This window comes from Anopheles coustani, chromosome 2 (genome assembly GCF_943734705.1).
Source record: "Anopheles coustani chromosome 2, idAnoCousDA_361_x.2, whole genome shotgun sequence".
Classification (NCBI taxonomy): domain Eukaryota; kingdom Metazoa; phylum Arthropoda; class Insecta; order Diptera; family Culicidae; genus Anopheles; species Anopheles coustani.
Window position 1 is genome coordinate 38909881 of NC_071289.1, and position 26024 is coordinate 38935904.

General features: G+C 48.3%; 1 protein-coding gene across 1 annotated transcript in view; it reads left to right on the plus strand.

The window, feature by feature from the left end:
* LOC131266082 (uncharacterized) overlaps positions 1 to 26024 on the plus strand; it is a 127344-nt gene that overhangs the window by 23461 nt on the left and 77859 nt on the right. The window contains exons 2-10 of the mRNA XM_058268435.1: positions 1791 to 1846; positions 19787 to 20000; positions 20110 to 20211; positions 20712 to 20828; positions 20898 to 21029; positions 21106 to 21477; positions 21931 to 22173; positions 23032 to 25407; positions 25651 to 25944. Of these exons, the coding sequence (XP_058124418.1) occupies positions 1791 to 1846; positions 19787 to 20000; positions 20110 to 20211; positions 20712 to 20828; positions 20898 to 21029; positions 21106 to 21477; positions 21931 to 22173; positions 23032 to 25407; positions 25651 to 25944 (3906 nt within the window). The remainder of the gene's footprint in view (positions 1 to 1790; positions 1847 to 19786; positions 20001 to 20109; positions 20212 to 20711; positions 20829 to 20897; positions 21030 to 21105; positions 21478 to 21930; positions 22174 to 23031; positions 25408 to 25650; positions 25945 to 26024) is intronic.

Consider the following 26024-nt stretch of genomic DNA (forward strand, 5'->3'; position numbering starts at 1 on the left):
TACATACATCATTACGTTCCATCCCCGTACTATTACGAGCTCGTCATCCGCTCTCGGTTTTATCGCCGGGTTTGCGCGAAACCCACTCTGTTACACCTTTCCCGCAGTTGTCCCGGAGGCTACAAGGTACGTGCATGCATCCCACCGAAGACTCCCGTGCGGAACAAGCAACAACAGCAGGAGCAAAAAAAAGCGCAAGAAAAAGGTTAACGAACGGCCACATTCCTCTTCCTCCCCGCTGTGGGTAAAAAGGCACATTCCGATGTGGGAAAATGGACATTGCTCCCGCGCCATGTCAGGTTGTAATAAGCACTTTTTATAAGTGGTATCGATAAAATGTACGATTTGCTCAAAGTTGGGGTTTCGCATTGTACGACTATTTTTTTTTTGTGCGCGCAGCTTTATGTTGATCAATTATCATGTGTTGTTCCATTGAGTTACGTAGCTTAGTTGGTAAGACGTTGGTTTCCAACCTACAACACAGATGGTTCGAAACCCACTTGAACCACACTTTCGATTGTGTTCATTTGTAGTTTATTTAAAAACAATATTATAATAAAGTTTGCAAACTAACCTTTGACACTGAATATTCTATTTCTGATGTTGCACCGATACAAGAACCGCAACAACTAAAGCAAACCGGTAAAGATTTGTTGTCTCGTATTGTTTGTTGCTTGCTGATTGTTTTGCAATTACCGGTTGCACAATAGGTGAACATACTTGTTGTTCTGATTGGCCAGCGTGGCAAATATTTTGCTTCGTGCTGTACTAGCTGTATTTCCAACATGTAACGGTAGCTGGTCTTGGCTTTTTTCATCTCCGTCCACCAGACGGTCAGGCCCGATGCACCACCGGTGCATTTTCTTAGCGCATCCCATCGTGGCACAGATCTGTCAAGTGCCACCGGTGGAGATTGCGTAAGAAAGCAGTCGGTTTGGTCCGCTTGCTTTTGGCACCTGGCTCCGGCTCGGCTATTATTATGCAAAATCGAACCGATTGCCAGCGACAGATAAGCGCCAGTGCGGACGCAGCGAACCAAGGCATGCTGACCACGGCGAGCTTGCGACGCACAACAAATGGGTAGCATTTTCACCGAACAAGCGATGCGGTTTTGTGCATGTTTTCGAAGATGTTGGTTTGTTCGTCGCCTGGAGTGGGCTGAGCGCACCATCAATCCCCGGCAGGTAGCGTCTCAGATGATGGGTGCAATGGAGGGAAGCATCATCACGGCTTTGTGATGCACTTTAAAGGATGATTCCCAAGAGAAGGGAAAGAATAAACCGAGGCTTTTCGAAACCCAACGTACGACGGATGCAACCTCCGAACCGGGAACGTACCGGTAATGGGTTAGTCACGCTGGCCACTTAACACCGGGGCGATCTTCGCGTCCCGGAAGAAAAGAATGACTGTGGGAGCACTCAAAATCGAAACTGAGGTGCACATTCTGCTGGAGGTGTGGGGTTGGCTCGTGGACTTGTTCGACCATTCGTCTCGCGGAGGGTTTGGCAGCTGATCGTAATGTAATGCACCCTAGAGCATACACAAACACACACACACACACACACTCCCAGCACATAGCGGTAAAAGTGCTCGGGAAACCCTTGACGGAAAACTAAGGGCTATAGATAAACAGGCACGCCACCTTCTCCGGCACCAGCCAACGCCAACCGGTATTGTAGTTCGTTACTTGTCTGATGGGTTCACTTTGTCAGTCGTGCAATATCCCGCAACGGGACGCCGTGTGCAAGCTAATAATGCTAACATTCACTCTTCTTCTTCTTTCTTTGCAGCAAAAATGAAAATATTTTTGCCACTAGTGGTGTGGATAATACTCCTGTTTCGAACGGTAAGTCCTATATTTTAAGTGGAAACTTGATTATACAATTTTTCGTTTATTTTTCATTTCATTTTAATCAACTTTATATATGCTAATAAATCTACATCAATTCGAAAACCGAGTAAAACTAGGCTAAATTTGGAATTAAACTCAATAAAGTAAAATCAGTGGACCATCAACACTAGAGAATTGAATGTTAAAACTCCATATTCCATTGCATTAAAAGTCAACTTTGAATAAGTATGAGATATGAACAACTTCCTTTTTTTGTTAGCCAAAAAGTGTTCGTCAAAATGCTGATAGTTAAGATGTTAGATCGAAATGATAAATTAGGTATTGTAACAAGCGTAAATTATTTTTAACTTCTAGAAGACACGGTCAGCAAATTATGAAACAAAAGTTGAATAAATGGTTATGCTTAAAGTCAATTTACATCTTCTTTCAGCAGAAGAAGATATTGTACAGTTACCAATATGTGTGACAATATTGTATAGTTATCAAAATTACTTTTATATTAGTTACAAACAAATTGCTAAAAACATACAATTTCATAAGCTTCTTACACATTATAGGTTCGTGATATTTTTTTACGCCACGTCATAATTCTATTAAAACAAAATCTTCTCTTGCCCCAAATTAACAGTGTTGGTGATACAGAATTTACTGATTGATAATTATAGTTTCCATTGAAACTTGTTCAGTTCTTCGCACTCGCAACAACGGATTTCACTTTTAAATATAAAGATACAAAATGAAGCAAAATTGTGAAACAGTGCTGTTAAATTGAGCCAATGCAAGCTGGCCCGTCGAGTCGTTTGATGAGGCGACCCGATAAGCGCAAAAAGCAGGCTTGAAACCGTCCTGGGGCATCCATTTGATGCAGTTGCATCGAAATGATGTAAGTTCCCCTTGGAGCCGCCTTCGGGGAGCATTAGCGTGAAGGGTAAAAATGCAACCTTGCACTTGGAAATGCAGACGCCAAAGCAAGGAAATGCGCAAAAAGGCCGATGCGCAGCAGACGAAAAACGAAAAAATGCACACGGACAGGGGAAAACAAGCAGACTCACCAAAGCGCTTCCCGTCTCTCGCCGGTGCGTATCACTTACGCGGGCGCGTGTAGTGTCTTTCGGATTTGGTTTCCTCCATTTCGTCGCCATTTGCTCGCGACCCCTCCCTCCGCGGGGTCCCCCGAAGCTTCCTGTCTGCTGCTGCACATTTCGCCTTGTTAACGTTGGCGTTGCGTGCGTGCAAACGCGGGCAGGCACACGTTTTCGTAATTAGCGCCTGATTCCGACAACGACGCCGTCGGGACGATGCGTCCATCCCCAGCCGGGCGGTTGGACCGCCAACATTCGACCGCTTAACGAGAGACGCGATGCGTCCCCTCGGGGGCCGTACGTACGCACGTACGTTGGGGATATGCTAAATTGGAATTTTATTGTGCGACCAATGTGTGGAAAGAAGGGTTTCATCGAAGGCGGCAAGGGCAACTGCACCGAATGGCGGTCTGGGTCTCGTTTGTTGCCTCGAACCCGGCAGCGCCCCAAAACAAATCACCGATCACCGACAATTCCGCCGTACACGGATAATTGTAGGAAGCATTGCACCGGAATCGTTATTCATACCGCGAGGATCTCGCTGGGAAGCTGGCAACGCTCGCCGAATGAGGATGATATACTGAATGCCACACGTGACACGCCATTAAACATGCTCAACATTCAGAATATTGTCATAGACGAGGAATCAGTGATAGCCGCTCTACGGAAGCTGAACAAATCATATTATCCGGGACCGGACGGCATTCCTTCCGTAGCTCTAGTCATGTGCGGGAGTAGTCTGGCTCCCCATCTCGCCCGCTTATTCCGTCTGTCTTTTCTCCAAAGCACTGTACCAAAGATTTGGAAAACCTCCTCAATGGTACCTATCCATAAGAAAGGCGATCTCAACGTTGCATCTAATTATCGAGGCGTAACATCTCTCACCGCATGTGCCAAAACAATTGAAATACTTATATATAACGCACTGATTAATCCGTCCGCGACGTACATCTCTTCGGCTCAACATGGGTTCATGCCTAAACGCTCTACTTCTACAAATTTAGTAGAATTTGTCTCAGAATGTATGAGTAGCATGGACAAGGGCAAGCAGATTGATTGCATTTACACAGACCTGAAAGCCGCCTTCGATAGTGTATCTGTAGATATACTATTAGCTAAGCTAGATAGGCTCGGCATGTCAGAAGCAATCCTGCTATGGTTCCGCTCCTACCTAAAAAACCGGGTGTATTACGTCAGCTATGGTAGATCTCGTTCTAACGCTTTCCTGTCCACGTCCGGAGTTCCGCAGGGCAGCAACTTAGGACCATTGTTGTTTTCGTTATTTATTAACGATCTGTGCTACGTTTTACCGACCGAGAATTTCCTCATGTACGCAGATGATGTGAAACTCTTCCAGCCAATGAGTTGCGCTAATGATCGTGATAGCTTGCAGCAGTGTTTAGATAAGTTTATCGACTGGTGTGACCGTAATTTCCTAGTCATTTGTGTTGAGAAATGCTCTGTGATATCATTTACTCGTCTAAAAAAGCCTGTACATGCTGACTATAGAATAAGACAAGCTATTATAACGCGTACCGACCGAATCCGTGATCTAGGTGTCCTTTTAGATAATAAGTTAACCTTTTTACCACACTATGACAACATTTTAAAGAAAGCTAATAGGACATTAGGGCTAGTTAGGAAAATGACATCTGATTTTAGTGACCCTCTATGTTTAAAAACTATCTATTGCAGCCTTGTTAGATCAATATTAGAATTCGGTTCTGTAGTGTGGAGTCCAAGTGTCGCGTCCTGGACAAATCGGCTTGAGGCTATACAAAAAAGAATGACTAGGTATGCCATAAACCTTTTACATTGGCCCAATAGCAATGACATACCATACTCTACACGTTGTCTGCTGTTAGGGATAGAAACACTTGAGAGAAGGAGAGAAAAAGCCAAGGCTATGTTCATGTTAAAACTGTTAAAAGGTGAAATCGACGCCCCGAACCTACTGCAAAAAGTCGGTATCCAAGTCCCACGTCCAACCGCTAGACATTACACCTTATTGATGACATCGCGGCATAACAACCAGTATGCCAGCAATGAGCCTATTTCTGCGATGATAACTAGCTTTAACAGAGTGTACCACAGCCTCGACTTCAATAGAAACACTCATGAGTTGTTTGAGGAATTAAGACACGTGTCCAGATGAGTCCTTGTTATATCACGTCCAGTAAATAACCATTTTAAATGTAACTATGTCTTGTGAAGCCCACGGAGGCCGACAAGTGTCTTAAACAAACAAATAAACAAACAAATAAACAAAACGCGGAGAGCGTATATAATTGGAAAACAATTTCCCTTCCTTCGCCTTCGGGATGGTCGTGCCTAACTGCATTCAAACGAATATTCCCCGTTAGGTGTGCGGGAGAATCCTCGCTGGGAACCGATGTATCACCAGCAAGGAATCAATTGAAACATCACGCAACTGGAAGACTTTTCCTCGCGGTCCCACCAGGTCTGCAACTCTTTCTGTCATTCGATGGCCATTCCGGCGAGATTCCAATCGAAATCCCTCGACCAATCAAGGCTAGAACACCCCTGTGCCCGCTGGAAGGTGCGTGTGATCTTAAATCAGTGATCACCACGCGGAGCATAAGGTAGTCGACATGTACTAACGTAGATGCGCCTGGTTTCCTTTCGGTGCACCGTACTCGTTTCGTTCGGTGCTGCAACTTCCCTTAACGTATTCCAACAGGGACGACGAGTAGCAGTGATAATAATAAAAAAACGGAAACCCCATCGACCACCGGTGGACCGATGCGATGAGCACATTTTTCACACGACCACTAGTGAGAGTGGAAAATGATGACTATCGCTTCGTTTACACTTCTGCGTTTAGCGCGACGTCGACGTGGCGTGTTTGCTGTAAGACGATCCCGGTACACCGGGCTGTGTTTTATTTTTCTTGAACGGTGTTGTACTTTCCGGCCCCCGCTCCTTCCTCCCCCGATGGTCAATCACCAACGGTGCCGCCCAAGCCGAGCCAATATTGTGGCAAATTTATACTCAATGAACTCCACCGCTTTGCCAAGCAACCGACGCCACCTTCATTCCATTCCGCATCAAGGTCGGTCGTTACGGTTGGCGTAGCCTGGGAAAGGATCTACCGCTGCCGCGCATCCATTTTCCAGCATCGTGGAGCAAATGAAAATTATTTAAACCCCAGCCGCATTTTATTTTGTCTTCCTTCCGTGCTCTGTTTGTCGGTGATTGGAGGTCGAAGTGTTTTGTCCGTTCCTTCGCGCGAACGATGGGTTTTTTAAAACTCGCCTTTAAGTGGGAGGCGATCGCCATTAAGGAGTGGTAGTTTATGTGCCAGTTTTAAAATTGAAAGGAAAAATATATATCATGCCATTAACACTGCAAATTGAATATCGGAGGTGGTAGTAAAAATACGCCGCATTCCACAAACGGGGACTATTTTAGAACAGTTCCTGTGAGTGCCTTTTCCGATAAAAAGTTCTTGGATCAAGGAAAAAAAAATGAACAACATAACGACCTTTCCCGGTAAAATGTAGCTCGTTTAAGTGGAATCTTTTCAATGAGAGCTCGTGTGTGCCTAATTAGTGGCATTTCTCTCGCTAACAGCTGCCCTAATGAGCGGTCTTGGTCGCGATGTGAATATCGTAACCGCTCGTTGCTAAATATCGACCGAATCGCAACAGTCCTGTGCTGATTGGCAGCAAAACCGTAATAGTAATAATGGTAATAAAAAACAAAACTGCTCGCTACACGTCCCATTCGTGCGGCAAAGGAAGAACGTTCCATCATTCCGCCGGTCGCGAGTGACGAAGCGAACGTAGCCGTGTGTCTGCACATCCGTCTTCGGAAACTGTGTCATTAGCTTAACGATCAGGCTGCTGCTTCGGGATCTTCCGGGAGTGAATCTTGGTGCCCATCTCCAGTCGCTAACTCTCGCTGACCTAGGAGATGAAAAATCATTAGTCCGTGTGTTCCGGTTTCGGAGGGCTCTGCACTAACCGTATTGGGAGCGCACCGCTCGATAAACAATCGTTTCCCTGGTGTACCGGGTGACTCGTTGGTTTATTCCCAGTTCGGCCGCACAGCTCCGGCTACCGTGGGATCGAGAGTATGGGATCCCGATTGATCGTGGCATGCATACACTACGGTGTGGAACTTGGACACCCCCTGGGCAACTTGAAAACGGAAGGATTACGACACCAGAACCGGCCCCAGCGTTGGTTCGAGCGTACTCCGGCACGGCATCCGCAGAGGACGCACTCGACAAGTGACGGCGCAGAAGGAATAACTGTTCTTTCCTCGCCGTAGCAACCCGTACGGCTACCGTGCTTACCCGACAACCGTGGTCTCCCCTCGGGGAAAAGTGGGGCCACCGGGCGGGGGGTTTGTTTTTATCTGACACTAGGAAAACCGTGCCATCCGACGGCGGCGCGGTCGCCTACCTTGGCGTCCTGAAGATGGCACACACCACGGCATTACCTTTGCGCGGGTTTTGCGTGGAATTTCTAACCGGGACCGGGACGAGGGAGACATTATGTAGGCCGCCATCGCCACCACCGGTCGCCACCGGCATCCTCCAGGGGGTCGTCGGTTGTAAAAGCCAAATGTCATACGGCGGCCGCAGTGCTGCCAGTCAGTCGCCGATCGATCGGCCAACTCTACCGTTACAAGTCGGCGAAGACGCGCGCTGGTGGCCAGACGCTGCACTGCCAGGGCACTTAGAGGGTTTGTGAATTCCCCCCCCCCCCGTTTGTTTTTATTCGCAACCGAAGGGGTTTTTGTTTTTCACATTGAAAACCGGTCAACATGCACACACAAACCACTTTTCGGAAGAAAGCAGACAAACCGGTTCGTCCAGGCCTGGTGCTAAAACGGTCCCGTGTCGTGGCAGGCCGCGTAACAACTTGCCGTGCGGGAAAAATCGGTTCGGTTTTCTCGCTTTTCGCCAACAACGTGTGACTCTTGGTCGGGCCCAGTTTCTAGCTCGCAGGCGTCGTTAACCAGCCGCAGCCGGGTTTCCGAGTGCGAGTACCGATGCGGACCGAGGGATTGTATGTGGGTCAGAGAACTATTGGCAAATGTCAGAGCTAGCGCGTCCCGGCAAGAACCTGGACCGACGACGATGTTCGCTGGCACATTTGGATGTAGTTGACGGTGAAAAATTGTCTGCTAAACACGACCCCGCCGTGCTGCGATGGAGGACACGCGATTTGGCCGCGAAACAATGGCCTCAAAATGGACGTTATTAACGATGCGACGGAAGGCGGAAGTACAGAGCGCTCCCAAACTGTCATCGCTGACCCGAATGCAACTGTCAAAAGAAGAGAAAGAGAGAGACCGCACAGCAGCGTTTTTTTGTTTAACTTTCCACACATAAAAATGTTAAAAGGTTAGTTTTCAACTATGTAAAACATTTGTAAACATTGTGTCTTAGATGTAGAAAAAAAGTATCTTAAAATGTCCAATGATGCATGCTCCACAAGACGCCAAACTGGTCCAGGCCCACACTAAACACTGATTCCCTTCAGCGTCGAACAGCGAGAAACTCGCGGGCCCAAGAGGTGCTTATTAAATTAAATCTTTCCCCGGCCGTACCGTTAGCCGCTTCGCAACGCCCATTCCGGCGTGCGCCCCGATGTACAATGATAGAGTTCAATGGAAATGAGAATTTATCTGCGTTATGCTCTAATCAGAGCACTATCGGGGGCAATTTAAACCGGTGACTAGTCGACGGAATGCCAGTACAATCAACCGAGCCGCAAAGCGAGAACCAGAGGACTCGCGCCTTTGCCCCAAACAACACCTTGGCGGCGGTGGGGAACCCATTAAATTTAGACGACCGTTCGGGAGCTCTTTATAAGGACGTACCATCGGTATCTGCCGCAGGGAACCGTTCGAAGGTGACGGTGTTCTGATGAGCGCTTGCCGCCTCATAGGGAAACCAATTCTGGGTGCCAATTTAGCCACCGTAATGGAGACAGTGCTTCTGACAGGCCGCCACCGGCTTTCGGCCAGACATTGGACACGTTCTGGCGGCACCGTTCCTTCTCTACCGAAGATATATTTCTATTTTCCAATGTTTTTTTGTTTCCATTTTGTCCTCCTCCTCATCCAACGCAGATGCCTACGGTATCCCGCGGGACTTAAGAATCATGGGACCTGAAAGGCTGTGTTCTTCTAATCATTAGTTAATAACTATTTCGCCCGGTTAATGTCCGCAACTAGAATAACACACACATACACACAGACACACGGCGAAAAGTGGAAGAATGAACGAAAGCGCGCGGCTTTAGAGGGGAGGTTCCCGAAACGAAGCTGAAATTAAGAACACGACCACCAGATCACGAGCAGAAAATGAAGAAGGTGTGGAGTCTGGCGGTACATTGAACCTAGCGGCTGCTCGGGCAAAGAATATTGACCGCCAGAGCAAACGCCACATTGTTTGCTGCCAGCAAAACTTTATCTCTACACACCTTTTCTGCCCTTTTTTTTTGGTGTGTTTCTCTTTCTCTCTTGTAGGTCCCTCGCTATATAGACGAGATGGACGTTTTTGTTGATGTAATTTTCAATTTCCTACGCACTCACTTGGGGATTACGGTCGTGGTTCAAACATAATCGAAATACACGCGGTTCTCCAGACTGGGACTCTCTCGGGGATCTCACACACGCCAATGCGCGATCGAACAGCGCCAATGTAAAATTGAATAATTTCAGGTGTTAATTGATATTTGTAAGGGGTGGAGTGCCGAATATTTTGGGTCTGATTGGATTTCCTTTTCCTTCCTGTCTTTCATTTTGCGCCAGCGCGCGCCGCTTCTAATCAAATTCGGACCGACCATGGCAAGGAGTTCTGGAGGAGCGGCCGGTCTATGAAAAGAGAGAAGTTAGACCTGCTAGCGCTACGTTGCCTGGGCGGCAAGGTTTGTGCTAGATGATGGCTGGGTTAGACAGTCCTGGAGTTGGTGCGTGGAGAAAGAGACTAGACCTGAGTTAAACCCACATTCTTTCGATGTTATCGGTCAACAAAAAACGCTTTCAAGCGATATTTATTTTCATTTTCCACCATATTTTGCGAGCGCCAATCAATATAATCGCTCGGAGGTACCGTTTTCACAAACAGGTACCATATAATTATCCATCTGTGATAATGCCGGGTGGTAAAGGTGAACGAAACCATGGCTCTAGATTTCTGTTTTTTTTTTTTGTGTTGTCCTTTCCAACACTTTCAATTTATGACTATCAAAAAAAAAACAACTATTAACGCGTATTTTAAACATACAGAAAGGTAAAATTATGATGGAAGATAATGTAAGATGTTTGATGGCAAATATAGCTTGAAGAAAACACAGTTTTTTTTGAGTAAAGCAGATTGTCCAAACCGTAGTCAGCTTAATTTAAAGAGCCTAATTTTTATATTTTACATCGAGATGAATAAATATGAGTTAAAAACTATTATTCCACATTCACCGTCAGCTTGAGCTCTGATCTCTGCTCACAAGCATAACCGTTTTCTCCGTACTTTCGATCGCGCACAAATGATACGTCTGCCGTATGCATCGTTTCGCCACTTATTTGCATACAGCCTCACCCGGTTACGGCATTTTAGGGGCTTCACTTTCCATTTTCATCATTATGATTCACTTTCACTTCTCTGGCGTCGAACACGAAACACAAGCGGGTTCGCGTAGTATGGAAAACAAAAAAATGAAACCCTTCGGAAAGGGCAGCACGCACACCTCAAGGGTTTCTTCGAGGGATGTCGACAGGGCCTGTTGTGGTTCCGTTTTCTGCACAACGGGCTCCGCAATAGTCGGATCAGCTCTAGGATTGGTTTTTTGCAGAATTGCAGAACCAATCCACTGCTAAAGGGATTATCCTAATGAATTCGTACTGGTGGTGATCAGCTCGGAATGCTCCCCCGGTTGGAAATAATTAACAAAACTGTCCCAACGTCGGGTGAGTTAATTGAATAATTGACGTCGCCATGGGCACATCGACAGGCAGGCGCACAGAGTAATTTTATTATCTGCATTTTCCGCCGCCCCTCCAGGCGGGCCGGAACGCGATTAAAGCAGCATCTCCAAGGGGAGCGGGGAAGTAGTTTTAAGACAATCCTTCACCGATTCCGGCGCGGCAGAAGAAGAAACACGCGTTGGCTTAACCCTATTCACCAGGCGGGACGGTTGCGGCTCGAAAACCGCATTTGCGGCGGATAATGGAGCGTTCCTTTATTCGCTTGCCGACAGTGCTTACGCAAATATTTGCCGTAATGATGCACACACACACGCACCTAGCACCCTCAACCTTGGGCCCACGGCTACGGGCCCACGGGCGTAAACCCCGGCCAGTCGTAGGGAGCATCTCCGTGCTGGTGGACCATTTTTCTTTGCCGTTGCCGTTGAAGATTATTGCGAGCGCTTCTCTCCGCAGGGGTTCTACTGCGCCGGAATGTGGCCCCGTAATGGTTGCCGGTGCGCAAATCTCAATCACCCGGGAGGTGGGCAGACGAGGAGGACTCAGTGGATTCCATTTGGTTTAGCGATTTAATGACAGGATTCACCACCCGGAGTTAGGGAGGATGTTCCTGCGGCGTGTGCTACTTCTTATATTCCAACCCACGGCTCCAGTGAACCGCAGTAGTTCATGGTTGTATTAGAAGTACGAAACAAAATCTGGCACTAACCTGGAATTGATCAATTTGGCAGGGTTTTAACAGCTAGCAAAGAACATTTTACAATCGGAAATACTTCCACTTCAATAGCGAATAGGCGGCGAATTGTTTAATTCCCCTTAATCTGCTCATTCTCGAGGTATACCAGCACCTAATGAAGTTAATGCCTCCCCGCTGAATGGTCATTGTTTTTTGTAGGGACTCTAACCGATCCTTCCATAGGCGTTTGGACGCTAATAATTGCGTACACTTTGTTCATAACTCGCTAGGCCAAGGGGCATGCGTTAATGGTCGCCGTTTGTCGCTAATGTGTCGCCGGTAAGTTGTTCACACTCCAGACCGACCATAGGAAGCCAAACATTTGATGATGGGCTCGCGGAGCCTTTTGAACTCGGGATGTTAACGAACGAACTCCACAGAATGATCCGGCAATGCAACATGACGTTTTTAACGACCCCTAACGTGGATAGGCATTTACGCACGGTTGGGACCAACTTCCTTCCCCGAGAGCGCCCGTATTCTGTGGAGTGGCGACCTGTGAGTGGCGCTGGATGAACAACCTTTTCATGTGTTGACCTTACAGTGACTCCCAAAAAAACCAGTTCCTTAACGATGTGCAATTCTCGGAAATTTGGTGTACAGCCAAGGCAAATATAAATGGCTTACTTTCGGGTATGGCCATTTATCATCATTTCTCGGCTGACTCACGACGCCCGGTGAGAAATGGCAGACGTTTGCCATTTTATTTGAGGATTCCTGTTTTTTTTCCTTAGGGGCTCTTTTCTCAGCTTGCTTTGGTCAATTTTCATTCCGCTAAAGCAAAGAATGCCACTGCAATCTGTCCCGGAGGGTACAGGCATACAATGGAAAGTGCTGCCTTCTTTGGCAATCAAGTGGTTTTGGGAAGAACCTGAAATTCCTCGTCGACTGGGGAGCGCATTAGCTGAAACTCCGAGTGGAGAATTTCGGGAATCTTGTACACTCGTTACGGGTCAACTTTCCTCGTTCACCCCGAAGCCGGGTCCATTTACTACCGATATGAGAGTAATAAATCTTCCCAAAGCCCCATAAAAGAGGAAGGTAGCGTGTGCAAATTAATAAGCCTGAAGTTTCCCCCCTTTTTGGTTTCGTCGGTTCTTGGGTGTGCCCGCGCGCCCATCTTGCATCTCTCGGGTGGACGACCATTTTATTGCCCTCTGGCGGCCCAAAACGTGCCCATGCTTCACCATGCCATCGAGCATGCCGAGACATAATACCGAGCAAGCAGTCCGAGAGCTAACGGATCCTGATCCCGAACGAAGCCGGAGCCCATTGTGAGCGCCATTATTTACAGTATCACCAGCGGCTTTTACGACCCCCGCGCGTGGAGCGGGATAGAAATCGGCTAATTACCATGTCGAAAGCGAATCGTAATTAAATGCAATCAATAGCGACACCCCACCACGTGGTCCACGATCATCCAGCGCCGCCGTCGATCAATCAAGTCGCGTGACAATCAGTTTTACACCGACGATCGATCGATCGATCGATTGCACGACTCCTCGGCAGAACACGGCTCGGTCGGGTCTACCGTTAGAATTGGGGAGGTTCCTTGCTAGACTGATTGTTTTCCCGCCCCGCCACACGATGCAATGGGCTCGAGAATCTTTCGAACGATCCCTTACGTCATATAGGGATTGAAACGAACGAACTGGAGGAAGGTGGTGGGGCTCATAGAAAACCCCACTCACAAATAATAAAAAGTTGGGCTGGAAAGCACGACTTGCAACCGAATCGGATGCCAGACACGGTGCTAGAATGCCACCAAGAATTCGTTCCGGTCAACCCGGTGGCGCAAAGCGGCATAAAATACGCCTTTTACGGAAGCTGCGGGCGACTCCTGCCACCGAGGGTTTAGGAAGTTCGCAACGCTCGGGCGACCCGTCGTAATCTAATTTGCCGCCAACGATACATCACTGTCCGACGCGCCTTGTCATGGTGAGCAATACGAATTGACTCTGCGTGTAATTTATCGATTAATATTGAAACGTCGCACTAGAATGCAACAAGTTGGGACGATTCGTGGGCTTGATCGGTCCGACGATCGGTCGCTTTCGAACGCCCTCAGAAACGGGAGGTTCTTCGCACTCGAACCAATGCGTACGGTGGAAATGTGTAGAAGCCAAACGTTGGTCGATCCGATCAGTAAACAATGTTGCTGAGGCGACACCGTCGCCATTATGACTATTATCATCTCTATCCCCCATCACCATCATCATCATCATCATCCTTTGCGTCAGTTCCCTTTGAGACTCGGGGAAGCTAGGATTAATTTTCCCCCTGGGATGCTTCCCAACCGTGGTCGTGTTATTTATGCAAGTTGAAACATTCTTAGCGCCACTCTACCGGCGGAACGATGTTTTGTATCCATTCTTTTTCCCCGCACCAAGCGCGTAATGAAGCAATAAATTGCCGCCATATCATACACATTAAAGCGCGAATGTCATTTGTCAATTGAGCCCGAAGGTTTGAACAAACGGAAAGCTATAAACATGGCCATTACATTGGACCTCCGCGGTCCTACTGGTTTGTCAAAGGGATTATTATTTTTCTTGTTCCTCACAAAAGAGGATTAAGTCGGTGAGATGAGCAGCATAATTTATGCGATAAAAAGCAATCTTATCGCCGGCTAGGGGTCGTTTAAGATTTGTGCTTTGCTGGTGTGAAACAAACCGAGAATGACTTACCGGTTTCCAGCAGGGGCCATTCTCTTCTCAAGGGCCGGTTCTTGGGGCTGGAAAGAACCAAAGAAAAAACAATCGGTCCGTTTAGTGCAGGTAATTGTGTGTACAAAACAGTGCCACATTCAATTTTACAGTTTGAGGTATTTGTTTTCCCCTCGCCGCAGAAGGGGGCCACATTTCACCTGAGCCATGAATTCTGAATTGGTTTTGAGCAGTTTACCAAACCTAACTGAGTTTTACGCTAGCGGTTTTCTGAAGAGTCCTCTCGCGCTAGCTATAATTAGTTTCGTCACCTCAAGAACGTTCCACATCAGAACGCAAGGGCAATTGTCTGAGCTGGTCGTAATGGGTAGAGAGATCCACATCCACTCCAAACCCAAACCAACGTCAGTACAACAGGGAAATGCGCTCTACGTGTGCTCTGCAAGAAGACGAATTAAAACATAATTTAACTCGTCAACCGTTTGAAGGTGTGTTAGAAACCGTTAGCCAATTTTCTCCGCGACCCATTACCTCATCGGGTTTGCTGGTCCTGAAACCCAGGGGAACGGAAACGCAAACGACCATGCAACTCCATCCGTTCTTCGACCAAAAAGTTTATGTGTGTTCGTTCATTCCACCGATGGCAGTGAAGCTCAGAGTAAATTGCACGGCGTGGACAGAGGAATCGTTATTAATTATTAATAATCACCCATTTTACAGCCGAGCAGCAGAAGAGCAACCTTGGAACGTTATTTATCGGCCCCGAACATCCCGAAGGGTCGCACGATTGCGATCGAATGCGTTGTTGTTTTGAAAGATGAAAAGCCACATCCTGGGCAGGGCCGGCGCCCGAGTCGGTCATCGTGAGATGACCCACGGCTGGATTCATCTGCTTCCTGTTTCTGCTCTCCACGAGCGGAATCGTGAATGCGCCTGTGATCCGTTCGCAGAGTGCATTTGCGTCGGACCCTAAAGTGAAAGGTTAACTAATAGATTATCGACGCCAGGCACATTGCATGTGTATGTGTGTGTGTGTGTGTGTCTATGTGTAGGGCCAAACCTAAGAACGTTCAGTTTAGCTTGAAGCAGCCGCACGACGATGATTAGTTCCTCACCGCAGCTACACCGATTAGCCATCGCGATCGGCGTGGGCATCCGACCCGTTATCTTCGGTCAGAGATCTTCATAAATTTCCCGATGATTACAAACAGTTTTCCACGGATCAGAGTGAAGCGGTCCCTTGGCGATCCATCCATTAGCCATCATTAGTTGTCAGGCAAGAATTTGAACGGACATTACCATTGAACCTGCAAGCGAACGTGTTCGGTATTCGTTTTCTTGAAACCGTTTGTCTTAAGAAAACCTTACATGCCGTACGCTGTCCCGGTCCTAAACGATTACTTACACCGCACGAACAAACACAACATTTCCATCGGTGCCAGCGGGAGCATCGGATCGGTGGGAATCAATTTCGGTGAAATGTAAACACAAAGTGAACCCACTGACCAAACATTCAATCGTCACGCTGGACAGAGCACTTCAATCTCGCACGGCGATCGATGCATTTAGCCCGGGAACCTGCTGCACCTGGTTGGGAGTGGAGAAAACATCCCACCCGGCGTGACTTTGCAGGTTTGCCCGGAGGAAAACTAATTACGGATCGATTCCAGTCACCGTAGGAACCTCGATCAGAAGGCAAAGTAAAGGCAGGGAGAGCAGGGAACTAATTCAGCCGAGGGTCAAGGGCCGTATAGAGGAATGGACCGCATGCAATAGTTTGCAACATAGTTAAGCGACGAATGCGCTGTTCAACAAAACGCCGTCTGGTAATTGATTTTATTTGATATGGATTTATAATCAATCCCGTAACGCTCGCTTTGTTTGCTCGTGAAAGCGGCCCACTTCTTGAGCAAACTGATCATATTTACCTTGTTTCCTTTTGTTATGGAATGTCTCCGTAAAACTCCTTCAACAATGAAATGATTAATAGAGAAAACAAATTTCAAATAACTTACTTAAAAGATGCCAAGGCATCTGAAAAGCTTGGCAAAATGTTAAAATTCTGTATCATAAGTTTTTAGGGACTTCATGTAAACCTTTAGGTGAAGTTATCCTCATCTGTCCACCATGCAGCTGTAAAGCGCTTTGTGGATATGTTTCTTCTGATGTTATTCGTATTACATGTCTGGTTAGGAATGAGAAAAATCTAGTTGTTATCAAATTCAAATTGGCTTGAACAGTTCAGAGTAACATGGATGTACAAGAAGTTAAATTGCTACATATTAAACATATTTTAGATGACTACTATTAGAAATTATAACCCACGATTCAAACTAATTAAAATAATTCCAACACAAGAACATAAATATCGTTCGTCTACCCGCACTAAAAGCATTTTGTAAGAAGCTCCAAAGGAACTGCGTTGATGTACAAAAGCAATATCAAGCAGGATTTATGGGAAACTCGACACACTAACAACGGTAAATCTTCGCCACTTTATAAGCCTAGGACGGCGTGTACCAGCAGACCATAAACCAGCGAACGAGCGAAACAGGGAATGCTTATTTAAATTAAATTATTGTAGTGCATGTACAATCTAAACTGGTGCATCCCGCCCCATCCGTGTATTGCACCCCCTGTGGCACTACTGTCCATCTTCTTTCTCCTGTGCATGTGCCTGTGTTCTGAAATAACCGATTGTACCAAACGCTGGCTTAAGTGGTTATGGGGGCTCGATATCGGCAAACGAAACGAACTGTTGAAACAAAACCATAAAGAAACGGCCGCTCCCTTCGGTCGCTCTCTAAAATCTGCTTCCATGTTGCCAACGAAACCATTTATGCTCTTTAGCATGTGCGATTTCGAACTCATCACCAGCATCACCCCCACCACCACCACCACCACCACTGCCAGGGCGATAAAAGTGATTGTTAACATGAGACCAAGGCGATTTGGTCTTGCAAATGCTAAACGAATAATAAATCAACATGTCTACGATCCCGGCAAGAGGTTTATGGTACGTTCTATAAATCTTCGCACCAAAACAACCCTATAGTGAGCAATCCATCATCGAGCGGCTGACCTAGGGAGCTGAGGGCCTTTGGCGTGGGCATTGTAAACCTGTTAGTTTTCGGTTCTGTGCCGAACGAGTCTGGAATAATTTTCCAATGGCATAGAATGGGATATGAATCAATTTACAGATCGACCAATAAAACCCGGCATACACGTGAACCTAGCTCCTTAAGATTTGATTCTCACTGAAATGAAAAACAAAAAACAAATATGGAACTCTTTTTTCTACGGTTCGTGGTGAAGTCAAAATTATAAGTTACACTAGCACCGTCCGCAACTGACTGCAAAGTCATGAGTCGTAATTTAAACGCAATAGTTCTGGGTCGTATAAGTCGTATGCAAAGTGTACTTGTACAGCCAGTTTTTTTTTTATTTCATTCCTTCAACATTTCGCGTACATTTAAAAGCGTATAAAAGTTGCACCTGCCATTTATTAGACTCGCCGTATTATTAAACCAGCGTCGCCAGCAAGCCTAACCGATGGAGACGAGTTTGCTGTTTGGTGGCTTCTGCTCAAGTGTTAAACTTGACGTTTAAGTAAATAGTACCCCATCATCAGAACCATCGAATTCCAATCATTATCCTTCCGCGCGTGTAAACCTTTTATCGTGTTCAACTCGTAGGACCAGTGTAATAAAGGGAACGGTCGGTGTATAACCGGTACGATGAGTGCGTATGCGTGTATTTTGCTAACAAGTTCAATCAAGGATGCTATGGCTCCTGGATCTCCGCCCCGGTTGGGCCTCTGCATGGTAATAGCATGGCAATTTCTAGCTGCTAGGTGTCAAGAAGTTGTTTCTTCCTCCTCGCTTCTCACATTCAATCTCGATTATGAGTTTTATGACTCTTCAAACACAATTATCGGCCTTCATCTGGTGCCTCCGATATTCCGGTCCTGTGAGCTCCGTTTGAATCAAGCGTGAAAGAATAATATACATAATAAATATAATTTCGCAATCGCGATCAAGAACCATGCAGGTCAACATGGCGCTTGCGATTGCTTCCTGCTTCTTGTCCGAAACTGCTCCGCAGGATCAATGGACTTTGACATGAAAGGTTACAATGGACAATTGGATCCATTTCCTACCGATTCACGCACCCTACATACAACATTGTATCACGTGACGGGTTCTCTAGGCGATCAACGAATTGCAATGGTTGAGTTCCCCGCTGGCATGATAGGCCTATTTAGATGTCAGCCAGAGAAAGCCCCATTTGTGTAGGCCAGAAAGTAGAAGCTTCTGTGAGAACGCACCGAACGGCTCCATCGTTCGGATTCTTTCCTATTTTGGCAGTGGACTTGAATCACAATCGAAATCCGCTCGTAGACCGTTATGGGCGCATTCCCTTGGAGCGACGTCTCTGGGAGCCACACTTGGCCACACAGTCGAACTCTATTCGTCGGACATAACTTTCGAGGGCCCCGCAAGCCACATAGGGAAACCGTGTGGGCCACAATAGGGAAAAAAGCCGATTGACGAACGGGCCTCCCCTGCGGCAACGACCGTCGAACGTGAGGCATCGGATTTTGTACGCGTCATCGTTGTCAGTCCTTTTTCGACCGTTCAACATTAGCTGGGTAATTGTTGGAATGTTCTTTACGCACTGTTCGCTCTCGTCTCGTTGCGACGTTCAGCCGGTGCCGTTCGAGTGCCACCCAGTGCGTGACAGTGAGGCTGATCGTGGGTTGCTGCCATTACACATTACTTGCCCCAGCAGTACCCAAACGGCCCAACACACCGGGGGTGGCTTTCCCTCGAGCTCCTGCGATCCGGATATTAATTTGTGGTCCTCCAGCATCGTTCGTTCGGAAACCCCAATGGAACGAGCTTAAATTGAAATTTTATTTCGGGACGCATCCAAAAGTGACTTAAAGTAGAATGAAGAAAACAACATTAGTAACAAAATGCGATCATGCTCGAAATACGCTGCTAGATCGTACGATTGCGAGAACACCATCACTGTCGCAAGGGCTATGGTAAATTGGACGAATCATCCTTGCTGCGGGCGTCTATTTGATTTGATTTTACGGCGTTGGCGATCCGGGAAGACCACAAAGCTTCTGTGGTTACGCTTCAGCACCTTCCGTGTGGTAGAGAGAACAAAAACATAACAAACTTTGAATGGAAGCAAACAACTTTGGCCACGTTCTTGGTGGTCCACTCCAAACTGGGATGGGATTAAGATGGGAGAAGGGTAACGGACAGGCTGTGAACCGGTTCCCGTGTTTTTTTGGGTGCACATGCCTTGCCAACATACATGCTCCGTTTGACATAGAAATGTATCCCTTGCGAATAAATAGCCCTCATTCAATTAAACAACATGTTTCATGAAACACGATCCCCATCCACGCAGACATCTCCTTACCATGACAACATTCCTAATGGTGTTCTTTCATTTCCTCCTCTCCTAACAGGCAAACTCACAACTGTCCGCCTCACGCAAGCACGTGGGAATCTTCGGCTTGAAGCACGAGGTATTCTTTCTCAACCTTGAGGATGGCTATTTCGGCTGCCAAGTCAACGAATCCACAGACTACCTGCAGCTGTATGAGCTGTCCAAACTTTGTGATGGTACATCGGATTGCTACATGGGCTCCGATGAGCTTAGGAATAAGTTAAAATGTACAAGTAAGTATGCCGTCACCGGGTGGACGATGACGGGACACTACTGGCGAGAGGCCGTTTAATGATGGCACTCAAATGCAAATAATTCCTTGTTTTCCTTTTTTTCTTGCAGACGATTGTGATAAAGACGGCACAGCTTGCTCGAATGGAGTGTGCTTAGACGGCCAATGCCACTGCAATGATGGCTTTGGTGGTTGCAACTGCCAAGTTCCGGGTAAGTCGTACAGGCAAGACGTTTCTCTCTTGCATTGACCAACCTTCAAACGATTTCGGACACCGAATGCACATTCATCAATCACGAGCACGATCCTGAAGACGGTGTAGTGACGTAAACAATGAATTAAATTATCGATTGTGTCAAATTACCTGGTTCCAAGGTATCGAGGCAATTTTTGATGGTCATATGATTGAATAGATAACACAGGAAACATGCAGGTTACGACCTATTCATCTGTTTCCCGTCCGAAAGGAAATCTAAAACGCATGAAAGATACATTTATCATCCCGATGATGTGCTGGTGGCTTATACCATGTCATTCGGAAGGACGTTCTCATCGAATGAATCGTGTAAAAGCACCATGATAATTAAGCCAATTTGGATTCCAGTTTTAATTACCTGCTTTACAAACAATTTAACATCGACTGTGCCTTCTTTCAGACGATTATAGCGATAAAAGTGCTTTTTGTTAATCCTCAACTGTTTCCCTTTGCTAGATGAAAACGAATGTAAATATCGACCGTGTGACGTTTTCGCCCACTGTACAAACACCCTTGGTAGCTTCACCTGTACGTGCTTCCCTGGCTATCAGGGCGATGGTCTTCACTGCGAAGGTAAGCGATAATTGTGGCAAATCACAGGATCTCGGCTCAGTACCTTAACTTCCTTGTTTGAATCGACAGATATCGATGAGTGCCAGGATCCAAACATCGCCCAGCGGTGCGTGGAGAATGCCGAGTGTTGCAACTTACCAGCGCACTTTGTGTGCAAATGCAAACCCGGCTTCGAGGGTGACGGTGAAGAACGGTGCACAGGTAAGGGCGATGGAAGCCGAATGGGTCGAACTCAGCTTGACACACCGATTTTCTCTCTTTCTCGCGCCCGGGACAGATATAAACGAGTGCGTGGATCCGCAAGCGTGCGGCCTGAACGCGGAGTGCGTGAACCTGCCCGGCAACTACACCTGCCAGTGCCGGGAAGGTTTCTACGGCGATCCGTACAACGGCTGCGTCGATGTGGACGAGTGCGTTCAGCCCGGCGTTTGCGGACCAGGTGCCATATGTACGAACCTTGAGGGCGGTTATCGCTGCGACTGCCCGCAAGGCTTCGACGGAGACGCACGCTCGGCTCAGGGTTGTCTCGACTACGATGAATGTGCACGATCACCGTGTGGGCGGAACGCGCTCTGCCGAAACGAGGTAGGAAGCTTCCGATGCGAGTGTCAGCAAGGATTTTCCGGCGATCCGATGACGGACTGTCAAGGTAAGTGTGGCGCCCCGAGGGCTTTGGGACTTGAAAACCAAGTTCCGAACCTCGATGGCTCGACGAAGGTTTGTTCTGCGAACGGGTTTGTTCGGGCCGGTAGCCCGGTTCGTTCGCGATGGTAAACTCATCCCGGTCTAATCACTGCTAACGCATTTCGAAACTCTAACTTTCAATTCGCATTCGCTGCTATTATCGGCCGGCGCGCATACGGCACACTGCATCAACAACACGGAACTGGCATCAATATCATATTATACACGCAACCACGTGGACACAACCACCGGACACGGGCAAATACCGGGCACTGATACGCCAACCACTGCCTGCTAACTAACCGAAACCGAATCGACCACCACAAAAAAACTCAAAACAATTCAAAACGGAATCATCATGTCGAACTTCATCACACACTACACCTGCGTACACGCAACCACCAACCACCCGACACAGACGTTGACGAGTGTTCCGGCAATCCGTGCGCGGAGGGCGCCGTCTGTACCAACGCACCGGGCGGCTACCGGTGTAGCTGCCCGGCCGGGCTGACGGAAACGGACAACGGCCAGTGCACGGACATCAATGAATGCGCGAAAGCGCACGCTTGCGGAGAGAACGCCAAATGCATCAACTTCCCAGGCTCGTACAAGTGCTTGTGTCCGCAGGGATACGAAGGACGCGGGGAACTGTTCTGCAAAAGTTAGTTGACATCTCGCTTGCTTTCCATTCCATTTTTCCCGCAACCAGTGCAGCTCACGATGACCGACCGGTGGTGGATATACGCTGGAAAAGAGGATAACATGAGGATAATGTTACTATATTTAAATTAGTCAAGTATAGCATTTACTACAACGAAACTTAAAACAAATCTTTAGATATCTATTCTTAATTCAATGTGAAATTTTGATTTGATTGTTTTTTTATAATACAATCTATCCTTAACTCGGAAATGGTAAAAATATGGCAATATTGAAGTCTGTATAACACTAAACAATTGAAGGACTTCTTTCGTGGATCACTGAGTTAGAAAAGAATCCGTTCTGAAATTAAGGAAATTCGATAACGTCTATATCAATTTATGATCCGCTCAAAATTTCAAAACTTATTTTAACATATTCCACCAATTAATAAACAATTAGCGAAACGATATAAGAAACTATCGTTTGAATGAAATTGAAATTCGTTTGCCTAGTGCCTACAGAAATCATTCTATTTCAATTCAATTTTCCTATTCTGAAAATCAAATGAAAAGCTTGCCATAACATTTTCGTTCTCAAGAAAAAAAATCCTTCTTTTTAATTCAATTTTCGTATTCTGCAAAATCAAGTATTAGGTATTCCATAGAATTTGCATCCTCAATTAGATCGCTATCCTCTTCTCGAGCGATCCCAAGCGATCAGTCATCGGGGCATGGTTCATCCACCTGCTTTAGCTTCATCCACTAATCTCGCATTGTTCAACATTACCAACACCCACCACCTACACTCCACACGCGCACATCCGCGCACAAACACACACACACACGCACACGTACATGATTCTGTTTCCACCTTCTAGATGTAAACGAATGCCTTGATAATCCATGCGGGGAAAATGCGATATGCACGGACACGGTTGGTAGCTTTATTTGCTCATGCAAACCAGAATACACGGGCGATCCGTTCCGGGGGTGCGTCGATATCGACGAGTGTACGGCGTACGAGAAGCCGTGCGGTGAGCACGCGGTGTGCGAGAACGCCTCGCCCGGCTATAACTGCCTATGCCCGCAAGGATACCGCGGGCGGCCGAATGCGAAGATCGCCTGCGAGCAGGCGGACGTGAACGTGCTGTGCACAACCGCGTTCGACTGCACCAACAACGCGGAGTGCATCGAGGGTCAGTGCTTCTGTCAGGACGGGTTCGAGCCGCAGGGTTCGGTGTGCGCGGACGTGGACGAGTGTCGCGGTCGGAACGCGAGTGCTAGTGCTGTGTGCGGTCCGTCGGCGGTGTGTGTGAACGTGCCCGGCTCGTACCGGTGCGAGTGTGAGGCGGGGTACATTGGTACGCCGCCCCGCATCCAGTGCAAGCCACCGTGCGCAGACGTCAAGTGCGGTGCGAACGCGTACTGCAAGGCGGAAGGCCAGGAGGCGTTCTGCATCTGCGAGGACGGGTGGACGTTCAATCCGGCCGACATCGGGGCCGGGTGTGTTGACATCGACGAGTGCGACCGGGGGCAGGGTCCGAATGGGCGTTGCGGGGTTGGAGCGATTTGCACCAACCACCCGGGAAGCTACAGCTGCAACTGTCCACCCGGGTTCACCGGAGACGCCACGCGGCAATGTTTCGACGTGGACGAATGCAGTCGACCGGGTGCCTGTGGAGTCAATGCGATATGCAAGAATCTGGACGGTTCGCATGAGTGCAGCTGTCCGCCGGGCTCCGTGCCGGATCCGGACGCGAGTGTGCGCTGCGTGAGTGTGGTCGCCTGTACCAAGGACGCCGATTGCCCCGGGAATGCCGTGTGCGATCAGCATCGACGGTGCCTCTGTCCCGAACCGAACGTGGGCAACGATTGTCGACATCCGTGCGAGAAGGTCACATGCGGCCCGAACGCCCACTGCATGCTGGTAGCGGGTGGTGGCGCGCAGTGTCTCTGCAGTGAAGGCTACACTGGCAAACCGGGTCAGTGTGTGGACATAAACGAGTGTGGTGGAAACCCGTGCCCCAGCGGGGCGGTCTGTACGAACCTGCCCGGTGGCTACACATGCCAGTGTCCAGGGGGCAGCTCGGGCGATCCGTACTCCGGCGGATGTTCCAAGTCGGCGCTGAATGCTTGCGGTGACAACAACCCCTGCCCAGTCGGCGAAAAGTGCATCCAGGACGTGTACAGCGGCAACAGTGTGTGCATCTGCGGACAGGGTTACCGACGGGACGCGAAGGGTGTTTGCCGGGACGTGGACGAGTGTGCGGATGGCTCGAAGGCGGCTTGCGGTGTGAACGCGCTCTGCAAGAACCTACCGGGCAGCTACGAATGTCAGTGTCCGCACGGATTCAACGGCAATCCGTACCAGTCGTGCGACGAGTGCAACAGTGCCGAATGCCGGTGTGCCGCACCGTACAAGCTGGTGGAGGGCAACTGCGTGCTCGATAGTTGCTCACCGGACGGCAAGTGTCCTGGTGGGGCAGAATGCATCTCCATTACCGGCGGCGTTAGCTACTGCGCATGTCCCAAGGGCTTCCGGACGCAACCAAATGGCCACTGCGAGGACATTGACGAGTGTGGCGAGGGCCAGCAGGTGTGCGGATACGACGCCATCTGCCTAAACACGATCGGTGGCTATGAGTGCAAGTGTCCGCTCGGGTACTCGGGTGATCCGTACCATGGGTTGTGTGCGCTCGCCCAGAAGCGCTGTGCGGCCGACCGGGAGTGCGGTGCGAACGAGAAGTGCGTTCAGCCGGGTGAGTGTATCTGTCCGCCGCCCTACTACATGGACGCCTACGATGGCAATCGGTGCAAGAGCCCGTGCGAACGGTTCCCCTGTGGTATCAATGCGCGCTGCACACCCTCCGACCCGCCGCAGTGCATGTGCGAGGTCGGCTTCAAGGGTGATCCACTGACCGGATGCGTTGACGAGGACGAGTGCGCCAACAGTCCGTGCGCGTACGGGGCGCAGTGTGTGAACCAAAAGGGTGGCTACAAGTGCATCTGCCCGAACGGAATGGTCGGCGATGCGTACAAGGGTGGCTGCATCCTGGAGCAAGGCTCGGTCAAGAGCCAGTGCCGCCGGAACGAGGATTGTGCCGAAACGCTGGCCTGCGAACGTGGCACCTGTGTCAGCCCGTGTGCGAGTCTACTCTGCGGAGCGAATGCATTCTGCGAGCCGGAAAAACATGCCGCCTGGTGCCGCTGCCGAGGCGGGTTCGTCGAGGGACCAAATGGAGACTGTGTATCACGTAAGTGGCCGCTTTTTATACCTGGCACGTGGAACGTCACTATAGAAACTCTCTGCAGCAAATCTGGATCTTTCCTTATCAGTATGGCCACCCATAGTTCAAAGCAGAAATAGTAGAATTTTGTAGCCATTGAGTTCTGAAATGAGAAGTAAAGCTTAGTTCCACTACTGTCAATTCGTTTACGTCCTATCTTTATAGCAACATTAAAACTCACAATTTCCTTGTTTCTTTTATCATCTACAGAATGTGAAGGTTATATGTGCGGTCAGGGTGCAATGTGCATCGTGTCAAGCGCTGGTCCAACCTGCAAGTGTCCACCGGGTGAGATGGGTAACCCATTCCCGGGTGGTTCCTGTACGACAGATCAGTGTTCCAACAGCCGCCCATGTGCCGATCCACAAGTGTGCATCAACGGACGCTGTAAGCACAAGTGCGACGGCGTGGTGTGCGGCATTGGAGCAACCTGCGACGGTACCAGTGGCAAATGTATCTGTGAACCGTACTTTGTCGGAAATCCGGAGCTCATCTGTATGCCACGTAAGTATCCGACCAAACACAACAAGTACAGCAAAGTCTGCGAGATGTTTTTTCCGATACTAATCTATTGTTATGCTTCT